The sequence below is a fragment of the Chlorella variabilis genome (genome assembly GCF_000147415.1).
Source record: "Chlorella variabilis unplaced genomic scaffold CHLNCscaffold_8, whole genome shotgun sequence".
Classification (NCBI taxonomy): domain Eukaryota; kingdom Viridiplantae; phylum Chlorophyta; class Trebouxiophyceae; order Chlorellales; family Chlorellaceae; genus Chlorella; species Chlorella variabilis.
The window spans coordinates 1317053-1331951 of record NW_005435080.1 but is presented as its reverse complement, the minus strand read 5'-3'; the positions used below and the strand labels follow the sequence as shown (position 1 = coordinate 1331951).

Genomic DNA, 14899 nt, shown 5'->3' with positions numbered 1-14899 from the left:
TTTCTGCGCCTCCTTTCGCTCTGCAAACTGCCTGGAGAAGCCTGTAAATCAGCAGCCATGGCGGATGAGATGCGAGCGATGCTCGATCAGCTGATGGGCAAGGTGAGTAGGCGATGGGGGGCCCGTGGCGCGCTGTAAGACCCCTTTTGTGCAGCAGAAGGACACCAGGATGGCTTGGAGTGCAGCGGCAGCCTGGGAAGAGGACTGGCGCACCACCCTGCCGACCCGCTGCCGCTGCCGCCCGCCCGCAGGATCGGGACGTCCCGCTGGACCGGCGAGTGATTCGGCAAGCCAAATTTTCGGACCCCGAAGTCTGTAAGCATGCCCTGGCCGGTCTTTGCCCTTTCGGTGAGTGCCGCGCACCACCAGGCTGACGTGCCCGGGCCGGTGGCTCTGCCCGCAGCCGCGGCAGCGCGCCAGCGATGCCGCCGCCGCCTCACCCCTTGTCGCCAGCCAGCCAGGCATTGGGTGAGATTCGGCAGCAGCGCTCCATCGCCATGCCGCGGCCCTGGCAGCTGTTCTGGTCACCGGCTGGGGCCGCTGCCGCGGCTGCCTCTGCGCCCGCACTGCTCATCACCTCCAAACCACGCCCCCTCTCCGCTCCCGCAGGCCTGTTCCTGAACACCAAGAGCGACCTGGGCCCCTGCGAGTTTGAGCTTCACGAGGACCACCTGGACTGGGATGCCCTCAAGGCAGACTACGACGCGCTGGCGGAGCGGGAGAAGGAGCGGTGCGTGTGGGCATGCTGCTGCTGCCGCCGCTGCTGCCGCCCCCGCTGGCGAGCGGCGGTCGCGCGTCATGGGATGGGTGCAGGGATGTGGGATGGCTGGGGGGGGGGGGGGGGGGGCAGCCTGAGCCTCCTCCATGTTCTGGTGCTGCCTGAGCTCGTTCCTGGCACGCGCCTGACCGCCGTCTCCACCTCCGGCCGCCCTGGCAGGTATGGGTATGGGCGCAACCTGCTTCGCCTCCTGCAGCGCCTGGTGGGAGACATGGACCGCAAGGTGAGGTGGGGCGGGGACCAGGGCCCAGGGCAGGTCTGTGCAGATGCTGGTCTGGGCCAGGGCTGCTGCTCACGCTTGCCCCTGCACCGCCGCCGGCCCCCGCTCGTGTGCCGCGTGCCGCAGATTGAGAAGGCGCAGGAGCGGGCTCGGCTGGAGAGCATGCCCAAGCCGCTGAAGCCAGAGCAGCAGGCGGAGGTGGATGGGCTGCGCGCCCAGGCCAAGGGTGCGCCCATGCTTGCAGAACAATCTGGCCTGCGTCCCAGCTGCATCGGCCCGCCAAGTTCCGGCATCCCTGCCTGCACGTCTCCCAGCCTGCTGCCATGCGGCCCATCTGCTGGCATGCCTGCCGCCTCCCATGCACTGGGCACCCCGTGCATCTGCCTCGCACCAAGCATCACTCACCCGTGCCCTGCCCTGGCGCAACCTGCTCCTCTGCACCTCCCCTCGTCATGTCCTCGTCATGTCCTCGCCTGTCCGTCCCGCCACCCTTCCCACCCCCCCCCACCCCCCTGTCGTGCAGCCCTGACGGAGCGCAGCGAGCAGATGGCGGAGGAGGGGGACGTGGATGCCAGCATGGCGGCGGTGGCCCAGGCGGAGCGCCTGCGTGCCGACGCCGACAAGCTGGCCGCGCGGTACTCGCAGCCCGACCGCTTCATGGAGGTGTGCGGCGCACAGGCTGCCTCCCTCCCTGGCCCGCCTGTTCCCCCACGACGCCTGCCCCTAGCTGGCCTGCTCCCCTGCCTGGCGGCACGCGGCCCCACCCGCCGGCCCGCGCGCTACCCATCCCCAACCCAGCCCCGCCTCCCACCCCGTTCCCCCACCCCCCCGCCAGGTGTGCGACGTGTGCGGCGTGTTCATCCAGTCCACAGACAACGAGGCGCGGCGGCGGGACCATTTGGAGGGCAAGCAGTACCTGGGCTGGCTGGCCATACGGGAGAAGCACAAGGAGCTGATGGGCAAGTATGCGGGGGCGGCGGCAGGGGGCGGCGGCGACGGCGGCGGCCACCCTCCCGTGCAGCACAGGTGCGTGGGGTGGGGGGCGCGAGGCGCGGCCCTGGGCGATGGCGGCGACGGACTGGCTGCTGGCTGGGCCGTGCCGGGATTGAAGTGTGTGTGTGTGTGTGTGTTCTGTTGGCGCGCGCAGGGAGGCGGAGGAGGGGGAGGTGCGCGGGGAGGAGCCGCGCCAGCGCAGCAAGAGCCGTGACGAGGAGCGGGACCGCAGGCGGCGCAGCCGCAGCCGGTCGCGCGACCGCAGGTGGGCTTGGCGGCCTGGCTGGGGCGCTCAGGGAGGGGGTGCCCGTGGAGACGATTGTGGGTGGGTGGCAGCGCAGCTCAGGCGCCGCTGACGTGCCCGCTCCGCTGCCTTCCCGGCCTTCCTTCTCTCTTGCAGGCGGTACGATGACCGGCGGAATGACGACAGGCGGCGGTACGATCAGGACAGGGGCTACGACCGCGGCGGCAGCCGCGGCTATGGAGCCATGCCGCCGCCGGATGCGTATCGCGGCCGCGGCGGGCGGTACTGAGGGCGACTCACGCACCGCCGGGGCCGCCGCCACCCTATTGTCTGTTTGCTTGCCTTGATGCTAGCCGCTGCTCTGCTTGATTTGTTTTGCACCCCTTCACGACCTCCTCTCTGTTGCCATTTCGTTTTTGTCAGGTTACCGTTTCAAAAATAGGCTGCCGCCGCACGTGCAGCCCCACGCACGTGGGGAGCAGAGGGCATGGCAGCGGCGGGAGGCGGCGGGGTACATGCGGAGCGGACTGGGCGCGCGAGGGGGGGGGGGGGGGGCGCGCCCATGAAATGAATCGTTTTGGAAAGAGAAGCAACAGTGGAAGGGTGGGACGGGTCATCTTCTCGAGACAATAAGAAAGAATAGGCTGCGTCGAGGCAGCAGCGAGCAGTGCAGGAGCGGGAGGGGAGGCCTCCGCTCTCTACTTGGGCTCGGGCTTGCCCTGCACCAGCACACGAGGGCAGGGCGTTACTTCAAAGCAGCACGCTGGTTCACGCCTGCTAAGCGCAGCGCAGTGGCGCACGACTGGTACCGGCGGCACGGCTGGCCCTCCCTAAGGTAAACTCGCCCCGCTCACTGCACCTCCCAACCTCGCCCCAAGCCGGGCCCCAACCAGCCAGTGAGCACGCCCCCCACCGCAGCAGGCAAACCCACCTGGAGCACGCTCTCCAAGTACTCCACCTCCCACTTGCTGCCACAGAACAGGGGCACTCTCTGGTGGACGGCCTCGGGCACAATGTCCAGCACGCGCTGGAAGCCGGTGGAGCCCTTGCCGCCGGCCTGCTCCGCAATCATCGACATGGGTGCGCACTCGTACAGCAGGCGCAGCTTGCCGTTGGTGTTCTTGGCGTCGCCGGGGTAGCCGTAGATGCCGCCTGCGGGCGGGAGGCGAGGTAAGGGGAGGGAGGAGAGGGGGGTGGAGTTGCCTGCTGGTGCAGCTGGTGGCACAGCCGGCGCTGGGCCCACGCTCTGCTTTCCTGCGGCTCCCGTGTGGCTCCCCCCTGGGGTGCTGGCCACGCCGGGCGCGCTCACCGTAGAGCAGGGTGCGGTGGAAGTCTCCCACCAGGCTGCCAATGTAGCGGGAGGAGTAGGGCTTGCCGCCCCACTTCTCGGGGTACTTGAGGCTGTCAATGTACTTCTTCTGCTCCTCGCTCCACATCTGCGGGTGTGGTGGTGTGTGTGTGGCGGAGCAGGGTGAGTAAACGGCAGGAGGGGAGCATGCAAGGCGAGGCAGCGCCCCAATGTGTACCAACGGGCTGGCGTGGCCCCCAGCCCCCGTGCCCACGGCGGGCAGCGCGGCGCCTGCGCGCTGCTGCTCGGCTGGCCTCCTCCCCGCCCTCCACGCCCTGCCCACCCCCCTGCCCACCCCGTCATGCTCCCGCCCGTCCCCACCTGGTAGTTGCCCTCGTTGAAGGAGTAGATCTTGCCCTTGTCGGGGATGCGGATGTTGGGGTGGCTCAGGATGAACTCGCCAATCAGCGGGTCAAAGGTGAAGCCGTACACGCCCTTGCCTGCGGGGACGGGAGGCCGGGGGGGAGGGCAGGGACGCAGGGGTGCGGTGAGAGGAGCCGGGAGCGAGGCGGCGGCCTGGGGAGCAGGTCGAGCGGCAGCTTGGGAGAGCGCGCCGCCGGCCCCTGCCGCCGCCGGCTGCCGCGCCGCCGCGCGGCTCACCCACGGTCAGCACCAGGATGGTGGCGGAGGAGTAGAGCGTGTACCCCGCGCACAGCAGCTCGTTGCCGGCCTGGCACACGTTGAGCACGCACTTCTTCATCATCTCCTCTGCAACGGAACAGCAGGCGCAGCAGGCGCGCGGGGCGTGAGCGCGGCGGCGCCACCGCCAGCCAACCCGCTGGCCCCAAACCTGGTCGCCCGCCCCTCCCCGGCCACCTCCTCCTCGCCTCTCGCCGCTCGCTGCTCGCTGCCAGCCCCCACCACTGCCCAGCTAGCAGCCCACACAATCCCCAACCCCCAGCAGCACACATAATCCCCCACCCCCACCACCCCCACCCCCACCCCACCACCACCCCACCCCACCGCACCCGGGTCGTCCATGTCCTCGATGGAGCACTCCGGTGAGGGCTCGTAGATGCCGAAGATGGAGCCCACAGAGATGCCGGCGTCGATGTTGGAGGAGCCGTCCAGCGGGTCAAACACCACCACATACTCCCCGCTGAATGTCTCCTCCACAGCCACAGGCAAGTCCTCCTCCTCGCTGGCAATCACGCCGGTGCGGCCGCTGCGGGGGGCAGGCAGGCGCGGCGGCGGGTCAAGCAAGTCGAGCCAAGGGTCGCAAAGGGAAGGGAGGGGGAGGGAGCGGCAGCGGGTGGGTGCGCCTGCGCCACATGCGGGCGCCTGCGCCCGGCCGGCGCCTGGGCCGCACCACGCCGCCAGCCCCACGCCGGGCCCCAGCCCCGCGGCCGCCCCGCTGCCAGCCCCATCCCACTGCGCACGCAGCGGGCGGTGCCGCTGGCAGCCATGCAGGCGGCGTGCGGTGCCGGTGCCGCACCTGCTGCGCAGGCAGTTTCCGAAGACCTCGTTTGAGATGACGTCCAGCTTCTTCTGGTCCTCGCCCTGCACCGTTCTCCGGCCCCGCCAGGCCGTGAGGGTTGGAGATGCCCGCGCGGTTGACCAGGGAGCCAATCTGCTTGCAGGCGGTGGCGATGGAGGAGATGACGGCGGCCAGCTCGTTGTCAATCACCGCGTTCTTCTCCAGGTCCAGCAGCCAGGTGGTCAGCGTCTGCAGCTCGTACTGGCTCTTGGCGGAGGTGGCGGCGGGGGTGGCGGCGGGGGCGGCCACGGCCTGGGCCACCACGGCGCGCAGGGGCGCGGCGCGACGGGCGGCGGCGGCGGGGCTGGCGCGGAAGGCGGCGGCGGCGCTCCTGCAGGCCGGGGGGGCGGGCATTCGATGCACGGCATCGATTTGCTGTTTGTGGATCCCTGGGCGCCTCGAAATGCGCCGCCCAGGGCCTGCCAGGCCGCCAGCCCCAGCAGGCAGCAGCCCCCTCAACGCCCGGCATGTCGGGCAATGCTGCGCCAGCGCCGCTCCTCACCGCAGGGCGGGCACCACCAGGACCTGGCCGGCCGGCTTGGTGCTGCAGGCGGCGCCGCAGCGCTGCATCGAGACAGTGGCGATGGAGGCAGCCATGTTTCTGCCGCAAACTGAGGATAAGCCTGCGGAGAAGGGCTGCAGAGGGCGACTATGCTCTGCAGATGAAGGAGAAACCGACCTGAGCACAAATGCGCCACGGAGCAGGTCAGGAAAATGGAGGCCTAGCTGGATGGGCGCGCTGGAAAGGCCTCGTTCCGCACACAGGCGGCCTTGGCGACACCCTGCGCGCCATTACTGCGACCTGCCGTCCTTTGCAGTTAGTTTGAGAACCCCCCGGCCTCGATCGCTAGGTCTTATGTCTGTCGCGGTGGCTGGCCCCCCCGTGGTGCAGCGGGGCGGCGGGATTGAGGGCAACCGAGAACTGCTGTCCGACGATGTGAGTTGAGGCAGAATGGTGCTGTTTTGCTGCTCACCATGCACATAGTGATCCCCTTGTCAAACCTCCCGCGCCACTGCTCCCATTCCCCGCAGCAAGATGCGGCGCTGGTGGAGGCGCTGCTGCAGGAGGGTCAGGCCCACCTGTTTGAGGGGTGGCCGCCGGCGGGCGAGCGGGACCAGGCCAAGCGCCGCCTGCTGGCCCAGCTCCGCCACCTGGACAAGAGCTATGCGGGGGGGCTGCGCAAGTACATCCAGAACGCCCGCCAGCTGCTGCACGACTCCAAGGAGGGTGGGTGAACGGCGGGTGGGGGGTTGAGGCGGGCGGGGCAGCGACGACCGTCGTGCGCCAGCAGGGGATGGGCCAACAAGGCAGCACGAGGGGTCGCCCTTCGGCCACTCCCAGCTACGAGCTGCGCTGCCAGAACCGCCGCTCAGCCAGCCACGCTGCCAGCCTGCTGCGCTGCTCATGCGTGCCCTGCCGTGCGCGCGTGTGCCATCCCGCGCAGGCGTGAACCCTTTCGAGGGGTGCGTGCCGTCGGTGCCCGAGGGTGAGAGGCTCGACTTTGGCAGCCAGCGGTTCCGGGAGCTGGAGCGCGCGGGCGTGGCAGCCGCCGCCAACGCCGCCTTTGTGCTGGTGGCGGGCGGCCTGGGGGAGCGGCTGGGGTACAGCGGCATCAAGGTGGGTAGGCGGCGCATGTGTGTGTGCCCAGTGTGTGGGGGCCCGCACTGGCTGGGGTGCCTCCTTCTGCCCTGCCAGCCGCCCTGCCGCACGCTCGCTGCCTCACGCCTGCCTGTGTGTGTGTGGGCGCGTGCCCCGCGCTGCCCGCCGCAGGTGGCGCTGCCTGTGGAGAGCGCCAGCGGGCAGTGCTTCCTGGAGCTGTACGTCAAGCACATCCTGGCGCTGGGGGTGCGCCTGGCAGCTGGGGGGCGCAGGGGCCTTGGCTTGGTTGGGCTGGGCTGGGCTGGGCTGGGCTGCGCTTGGCTGGGCTTGGCTGGGCGTGGCGTGGCGTGGCGTGCCAGAGCTGCGTTGCTTCCTGGGCTGGTGGCGCCGCCTTCGAGCTGCCGGCAGGCGGCCAGGGCTGCCGCCGGCTCGGGCATGGGCGCCAGCCCCGCTCCTCTGCAGGTGCGCCGCATGCGCTGTATTTTCACCATCCGCGCGCATGCCGCCTGTGGCCGCCCCGCCTCCCCTTCCCCTGCACTGCAGGCTAAGGGCGGCCGCGCTCTGCCTTTGGCCATCATGACGTCAGACGACACACACACCCGCACGCTGGCCCTGCTGGAGAAGCACGCCTACTGGGGCGCCGCGCCCGGCCAGGTCACGCTCATCAAGCAGGAGAAGGTGGCGTGCCTGGCGGGTGCGGCGCCCCTGCTGCCGCCGCCCCTGCTGCCGCCGCCCCTGCTGCCGCTGCTCCAGCTGCGTTGTTGCCGGCAGCACGCTGTGCTTTGCTGAGCGTGCCTTGGCCAGCTGGACTGGCTGCGTATGGAACTTTGCATTTTGCGGGTGACGGAGCAGCTGCGCGGTGCCGTGCTGTGCCGTACTGTGCTGTGCTCCATGCAGACAACGATGCCCACCTGGCGCTGCTGGAGAAGGACGGCGGGTTTGAGGTGCAGACCAAGCCGCACGGCCACGGCGACGTGCACATGCTGCTGCACTCCACGGGTGGGTGGGGGTGGGGCCGCGGGGGAAAGCACCAGGCGCCGGCTCCCAGTTGGCTGGCCCTCAGCTTGCGTTCCGCCAGCCCCCATCCGCTGCTTGCCTGCGCGCTGTGCCTGCCTGCCGCGCAGGGCTGGCTGACAAGTGGCTGGCCGAGGGCTTCAAGTGGGTCTGCTTCTTCCAAGACACAAACGGGCTGGTGTTCCGCGCACTGCCGGCCGCCATCGGTGGGCGGCAGCGGGGCAGGGTGCTGCCGCCTGCTGCCTGCCTTGCATCTGTCGCCTGCCGCACCCCCGAGCTGGGGCCCGCGCCATGCAGGCCTGGGCTGCTGCAAACACTGGGCCTTTGTCTCAGTGTCTGTTGGCTCCATGACGCCGGCCTGGCCCGCCCTGCAGGCGTGAGCGAGGCCCATGACTTCGACGTCAACTCCCTGGCTGTGCCCCGCAAGGCCAAGGAAGCCATCGGCGCCATCACCAAGCTCACCTACCCAGACGGCAGGTGGGTGGGGCCCCGCCGGCACGCCGGGCTGGCGTCGCCTCCCCTGCCTGGTGACGCCTGCGGTCCGTGCAGCGGCGGCGAGCAAGGAAGCCAGGGGGCCACATGGGAGACGCGTGCCGCGCCTGCTGGGCGTAGTCTCGTCCCCTGATGTCTTGCCACCACTTTCTGTACTGCCCCGCGTACCGCCCCCTCTTACCGCCCTGGTCTTGTACTGTCCCTAATCTGTACCGCTGTACCGCAGGCACATCACCATCAACGTGGAGTACAACCAGCTGGACCCGCTGCTGAGGGCCACCATCAACCCGCAGGGCGACGTCAACGACAGCACCAACTTCTCGCCCTTCCCGGGTGCGCTGCCCGGCAGCAGGGAGGGCGCTGCTGGTGCTGGAGTCGCCGCTCAGGGAGGCGCCACAGTTATTGTGCTGTGCTTGCTGCTGTAGCTCCCTTCCGGTGCACACCACCTGCCTGGCCCCAGTTTGGCCCCAGTTTGCCTGCAATCTCTCGGTGATGTGCCCCTGCATCCCCACCCTCCACCCTCCACGTGTTGCCCCCGCCTGCTGCCGCCCCCACCCCCGCAGGCAACATCAACCAGCTGGTGCTGAAGCTGAGCACCTACTGCGCGGAGCTGCACCGCCACGGCGGCGTGATTGCCGAGTTTGTCAACCCCAAGTATGCAGATGCCAGCAAGACCGCCTTCAAGAGCAGCACGCGGCTGGAGTGCATGATGCAGGTGGGGTGGGCGCGCCTTGTATCACACTGTGCATTACATTACATATGGCTGTGTGCGGTTGCGGTACGGGTGGGGCTGAGGGGCAGGGGGATGCGCAAGGGAGTGGCACGCGGAGGCAGGGCCTCCGCAGGGCCTCCGCGCGCTGCTGTGTGGAGCGACCGAGCGCTGCGCGCGCGCAGCGGCACCGCGCTGGTCCTCGCTGGCCTGCCTCTCGCCGCCTGCGCTGACCTGGCGCTGACCTGGCGCTGCCCCTGCCGCGGAATCCGAAATCCAGGACTTCCCCAAGAGCCTGCCCGAGGGCAGCCGCGTGGGGTTCACCGTGGTCAACCAGGTGTGGGCAGCGTACAGCCCCGTTAAGAACTCGCCCGCCGATGCGGCGTCCAAGGCCGCCAGCGGCAACCCCAGCCACAGCGCCACCAGCGGGGAGCTGGACTGGTACCAGACCAGCTGCAAGGTGGGTCCCAGGCATGGTGGTGGTGGTGTCTGTGGTGGTGTGGTGTGGTGGCGTGTGCGTGGAGTGGAACAAGGAGTGCTGGCGTGCAGGCGGCGCGCAGTTGCCACCCCAGCACTGTGGCCCCACCCAGGCTCCCCAGCGCGCCCCCCCCTGTTGTTTGCAGATGCTGCAAGCTCTGGGCGCGCGCGTGGATGGCCCGCTGCCCGCCCAGTTCAACGGGCTGACGGAGCTGGAGCTGTGGCCGCGCGTCACCTGGTCCCCGCTCTTTGCCTGCTGCTGGGACGACCTGGAGGAGAAGGTCGCGGCGGCCTCGGTGCACGTCGGCAGCGACACGGCGCTGGTGATCGAGGCGCCGCAGGCACGCATCCGGTCGCTCGACCTGCGGCGCGGCGTGCTGGTCATTCGCGGCAGCGGCGGGGCAGCAGCAGCGGCAGCGGCCGGGGGGGAGGCAGCGGCGGAGGCGGCAGGTGGGGCGGCGGCGGGGGAGCGGGAGGTGGTGGTGGAGGACGTTACGGTGGACAACGAGGGGTGGGAGTGGAGGGCACTGTCGCCCGACGAGGGTGCTGCGGAGGAGGAGTACATCCGAGGGTTCAGGGTGGTGCGCAAAGGGCAGATGGAGCTGCCCTGATGGCGCCGCCGCCGATGGTGGCGGGGCGCGCGCGTCGACCTGCCGATTTTTTGGCCCTGCACAGAGACTGCCGGCAGGCACCGCCTGCGGGCACGCTGTTGATTTTGAATTTGATTTTGATCTCCTCCTGACCAACGCACGCCGTCAACTGTCTTGTTGCCGAAACCTCCGCCGTGTGTGATGCCCAACCAGGCAGGATCGGGGGCTAGAGCTGCGGGCGGCTAGGGGCCCAGGGCATGTGTTGGCTACGGAACAGCAGCAGCAGGGAGAAGACAGGACAGGGCTGCAGAACAAGGAATACAGGTCATTGTGGGGAAAGAGGAGGTGAAGCGGCAGCAAAAGGGAGGCAGCATACAAAAGCCGAGCAGGCAGGGGGGGCGGGAAGGTCGGTCGCAAGCGGGGCACCGGCTGGTGGCGACAGCCGGGCTGGGGGCCCACACCAGGGCCGCTCACGACTCTCCAAACATGAAGCGCACGCGCTGCAGCACGCTGTCTTGGCTGGGGTCGTAGGGGGCGTCCTTGGATGGGATCTCCAGGATGGCGGGCACGGGCTTGGTGTAGCCGTCCAGCAGGTGGCGGATGGTGGCGGCGATGACCTGGTTGATCAGCAGCACCGCCACATCCTCCCGGTTGGTGAACTCCCGGAATGCCTCCTCTATCCGCTGCTGCGTGGTCTCTGCAGGGCGGGGCAACGGCGCAGGGCAGGGGCGCGGCGGCGGGCTGCGTCGGCGGGCAAGGGCTAGGGCAGGCACCCAGCACCGCCCGCCCGCCCCTGCCCTGCGCCGCGCCGTCTGGCGCCTGCGTCACTGTGGTCTGCTGCCCCGCACAGGGCACTCACTCTCGTCCACTATCAAGAAGTTGGTGCGCTTGCGCAGGTCGCTGTGTCCCATGCCCGTCAGCAGCATCCCCGTGGCGGTGTCCTGGTCCACGATCATGGCCAGCAGCGAGCCCTCCTGTTGCGCCATGGCTGGGCAGCAGCGGGAGAGGGCCACGCGGGTGGTGGTCGGAAGGGTTTTAGGGAGGGCGGGCGGGGCTTTCAGGCCAGCGGAGGGAGTTCGGTAGCACCAGATCTGCCTGGCTCTGGGGTCAGGTTTACAGAAAGCGAGCCACAGCAGGGCGCAGCAGGTCCTACACGTCGGATCTGTGTAAACCACAGCATTTCAGCGTTGGTTTCATTTGTAAGTCACAGGCGAGAGTCACACATGTCCACCGCAATGTGGGAAGGCCAAGTGGAGGCGTCAAGGCAGCCTGGGAACCGCCACCTCTGCCCAGGCTGCAAGAAATCCAAGGGCTTGTTTTGCGAAGACTGCCTTGTGATCCTGGAAGATCCGAGGCCCGCTCAGATCAGGCTGCCAGTTCAGGTCGGCGGCACACATTCGCCCGCCGCTTGCCGCCGCTGCGCCCTGCTATGCCGTGCACACCCTGCGGCAAGCCCTCCTGCGGACCTCGCTGCAGGTTGACATCGTGCAGCACGGCGAGACCAACGCCCGCAGCACCGCCCTGCATGCCGCGCTGCTGGCGGCTGCCGACGTCAGGCTGCACCGCCACGCGGGCACCTCCACCACCCGCCGCTGCGACCCGCTTGACCTGCCTCTGCCAGACTACGACCCTAGCACCACTGTGGTGCTGTTCCCAGAGGGGACGCAGACGCCAGTGGTGGGCCAGTGCCTGCCCTTTGACCGGGTGGTGGTGTTGGGTGAGTGAGGGGCGCCGGCTGCTGTTCCCTTGCTTGCCACCCAGTTGCTGCTTGCCTTTGCCGCACAGGGCTGCTGCCGTCCCATCTGCCGTGCTGGTATGCTATCCCGCGTCCTTTGCCCGCCGTCGACTTCAGCCGCTGACGTTTTGGTGCCACCGCCGCCTGCTGCAGAGAGCAACTGGAAGAAGGCGCGGGGGCTGCTGCAGCACCCCAAGCTGGTGCAGCTGCGCCGCGTGCAGCTGCCGCCAGGCACGGGGCTGACGCAGTTCAGCTGGCGGCGCGGTGATGGCAGCTTCCGTGGGGCGGTGGATGAGGGTGTTTCCAGCATCGAGGCCATCGTGGAATGCTGCAGGTGCGCTGCTGCTGCTTGTTGTGCGTGCGGCCCGTCTCCTCCTCACCACAAGTAGGCCGGCAACAGCAATTGGGACACCACCCAACCACCGACCCACCATTTGAATCAATTCGCAGGTTGCTGGCTGGCCCCGGGAAGAGCTATGACGGCCTGCTGCGCTACTTCCTGCGCACCAAGCAGCTGGTGGAGCAGCGAGGGCCGCTGCCCACGAGCAGGCAGCAGGCCAGGTGTCGTTCGCAGCGGCAGCAGGGCCAAGAGCAGCAAGCAGGGCCAAGAGCAGCAAGCAATGTCAGCAGCCGCAGCAGCAGGGTTTATGCAGCGGCAGTAGGGGAGCAGCGGGGAGGTGACCCAATGTGATCCTGACATCCTAAAGTTGTGGTTGTTGACCGCATTACAAGCGCATGTTGGGCAAGTTGGTCAAGCGACATGTGGCTGGCACGCTGTACCAGCCAAGGGAGAAATGCGGCGGGTGTTGGGCGGCGCTGCCGAGCGCAGAAGGAGGGTGGCTTTTTCGGGCGGGACGTGGGTTTGTGCCCGCATGGTATATGGCCTGTACAAGGCGGCTGGTTGCCAATCTGGGGGCAGGGCCGCCATGCCATTTCATGCGGGACAGGAAAAGAGAAAAAAGTGTTGGCAGTAGCGAACGCGAAAAAGGTGAATCCTGTACAGAGGGCAAACGGGTTCATGAGAGAAGGCAGAAGGTGGGGGCAACAGACAGATTCAGTTCGTTGGCAACAGTGGTTGCAGCGGCGCAGCTGGCTTGGTGTTGTGCTGCGCGACGAGCAGCCACAATAAATTGTGGAGGCTGCGGAACCAGAGTTGGCTGTGTGCATCAGCAAAACTGGATGGGACGGAGCGCCCACCGAAGGGAGAGGGTGGGGGGCCAGCCCACGATGGGCCTGGGATGGCACAGCACGCACGGCAAGTGCGGCGGGCGGTGGCATCGCGGCGCCAATCACGGGGAGGGCCCCAGCGCGTTAGGACGAGCAAAGAAGCAGGGGAATAAGAGCACAGCAACATAGCGACGCATGACACAGCACTGAGGCACAGAGGACATTGTGAATAGCATAAGACTCGCGGCGCGCGGCGGGCAGGAGCCGGCGCCTGCTGTACAGACGGCGACGTGGGAGGGGGCGGTGCAAAATGGGGTGGGTGAAAGATGGGGGTAGGAATTGAGGGGTTCTGGACCAATGCTGATTACCTAGTCTGGGTGGGACAGATGGGGAGGAATCGGGGGTTGGGCTGCGCACCAGCCCGGGACGCGGGCTGGCGCAGAGGGGCTGCCTACAAAGCTCTCTACACACTGGATGGGTAGGCTTGTCTGTCAGGAAACAGAAACATAGATTGGTGAGGACCGCTGGGCGGCGTTGGGCGAGGCGTGACCTGAGGCATGGGCCAGCAGGGGGAGGCGCACGCGCCTCGCGGCGGCTGGCGGGATGCGCATGCGCCGCCGCCTCACTCGTCGTCCATGCTGGCGGCGATGGCCAGGAAGGCCAGCGGGTTGCCAGAGTCCTGCCGGCCCTCGGGCGCAGGCGTGCCGCCGCCGTCCGCCGACAGCGGGCGCCGCCCCGCGGAGCTGCGCGCGGCGTGCGTGGAGACGGGGGTGTGGGCCTCCAGGCCCGCGCCGCCGCCGCCACCGTGCAGCTGCTTGCGGTCGGAGTGCGCGGCGGCGGCGGCGGGGTGCGCCTTGAGGGGCGTGGTCTGAGTGGGCGCCAGGCCTGCAGCGGGTCCGGCAGGGGCGCAGGCACACGTGAGGACGGGTGAGGCGCGCGGCGAGGGGTGTGGGTGGAGGGGACGGTTGACGGCTGCAGGCCTGACAGCTTGCCCCAAGCTGCAGACCACAGCTGCGGCAGAGCGGCGGGCAGGGCATGGCCCCAGCCCCCATGCCACCCACCGTCGGCCTGCGCGGCGGAGGAGAAGGGGCTGCCCCGGGGCGCGGCCCCCGCCACGCGCGCAGCCAGCACCTCCCCAAAGCTGGTCTGCACAAACGGCGACGGCCCCGGCTGGGCCGCGGGCGCCGCCTCGCCGGCAGGCTGCACGCCCTGCAGGCAAGGGCAGCGAGGCGGGAGCGCGCCTTCAGGCCTCGTCCTGTTCAAGGAAGCAGAAAGGCCAGCAGGCGACCGATTGCCGAGGTTTCCCTCCTCCCGGCTGCAGCCGCAGGGCAGGGTGCTCACCGGTGGGAGCTGCGGCGCGGCGAAGCCGGCGGCAGCCGCCATGCCACACATGGCTGATATGGCGGCAGCCATGCCAGGGAAGACAGATGCCAGGCTCATCATCACTTGCCCTATGTACAGCGCCTGCTGCTGCAGGGCAGACTGCTCGGGGGCCGGCGCCGCGGCAGGCGCTGCCGCGGGCGCAGGCGACGGCGCGGTGCCGCTGCCCGTGGCCTGCAGGGCAGCGTCGGCTGGCGCCGCCGACGCGGGCGCCGCACCGGCCTCCTGCTGCTGCTGCTGCTGCGCTGGCGGCGACGAGGGTGGCATTGCGGCGGCTGGCGCCTGGCCGTCTAGCTGCATGGGGGCCGCCTCTGCTGCCGTGCCTTCAGAGTGCGAGTGGTTGCCTGCGTTGTTGTTGTCGGCCTCAGCCGCCTCCTCTTCCTTCTCCAGCCGCGGCCCAGGCATGGCTAGCGTGGGCGACGCCTCCGGCCCCTCTTGCTTGACCGATGCATCTGCCACCGCCGCCGCCGGCGACGCCGCCGCGGCGGCGGCGGCGCGAGGCTGCTGCAGCTGCTGCGCCGCGCCAAACACGGCGGCGGGGTCAAACGGCGGGCCGCCTGGGCTGCCGCCGGCGCTGACTAGCTTGTTGAAGGCCTGGTGGAAGTGGTGCATGAAGGTGCTGTGCTCCGCGCTGGCGCCAGGCTGGCATGCCACGCTGGCGCCGCCGCCGGGGCC

At 69.2% G+C, this 14899-nt stretch overlaps 4 protein-coding genes across 4 annotated transcripts; 2 read left to right on the top strand and 2 right to left on the bottom strand.

Moving 5' to 3' along the window:
- Positions 1–57: 57 nt before the first annotated feature.
- On the top strand, positions 58–2524 carry CHLNCDRAFT_145045 (hypothetical protein; the record flags this gene model as incomplete). Its single annotated transcript, XM_005848467.1, has 9 exons — positions 58–102; positions 252–315; positions 610–730; positions 938–1001; positions 1125–1224; positions 1522–1661; positions 1834–2024; positions 2146–2256; positions 2392–2524. 9 exons carry the CDS (start codon positions 58–60, stop codon positions 2522–2524), a joined length of 969 nt encoding a protein of 322 aa, XP_005848529.1.
- Positions 2525–2828: 304 nt separating this feature from the next.
- Positions 2829–5657, bottom strand: CHLNCDRAFT_57654 (hypothetical protein; the record flags this gene model as incomplete). The annotated part of the gene is made up of 9 exons (XM_005848280.1): positions 2829–2954; positions 3167–3387; positions 3545–3671; positions 3905–4023; positions 4184–4291; positions 4552–4748; positions 4893–4954; positions 5019–5391; positions 5563–5657. 9 exons carry the CDS (start codon positions 5655–5657, stop codon positions 2934–2936), a joined length of 1323 nt encoding a protein of 440 aa, XP_005848342.1. The 3' UTR covers positions 2829–2933.
- A 378-nt stretch (positions 5658–6035) lies between these two features.
- On the top strand, positions 6036–9963 carry CHLNCDRAFT_35169 (hypothetical protein; the record flags this gene model as incomplete). Its single annotated transcript, XM_005848466.1, has 11 exons — positions 6036–6288; positions 6506–6678; positions 6832–6906; positions 7204–7354; positions 7558–7659; positions 7785–7880; positions 8049–8151; positions 8393–8499; positions 8730–8881; positions 9156–9335; positions 9499–9963. The coding sequence occupies 11 exons, from the start codon at positions 6036–6038 to the stop codon at positions 9961–9963; spliced, it is 1857 nt and encodes a 618-aa protein (XP_005848528.1).
- Positions 9964–10412: 449 nt separating this feature from the next.
- On the bottom strand, positions 10413–10928 carry CHLNCDRAFT_48752 (hypothetical protein; the record flags this gene model as incomplete). The annotated part of the gene is made up of 2 exons (XM_005848279.1): positions 10413–10639; positions 10802–10928. 2 exons carry the CDS (start codon positions 10926–10928, stop codon positions 10413–10415), a joined length of 354 nt encoding a protein of 117 aa, XP_005848341.1.
- Positions 10929–14899: the final 3971 nt, after the last annotated feature.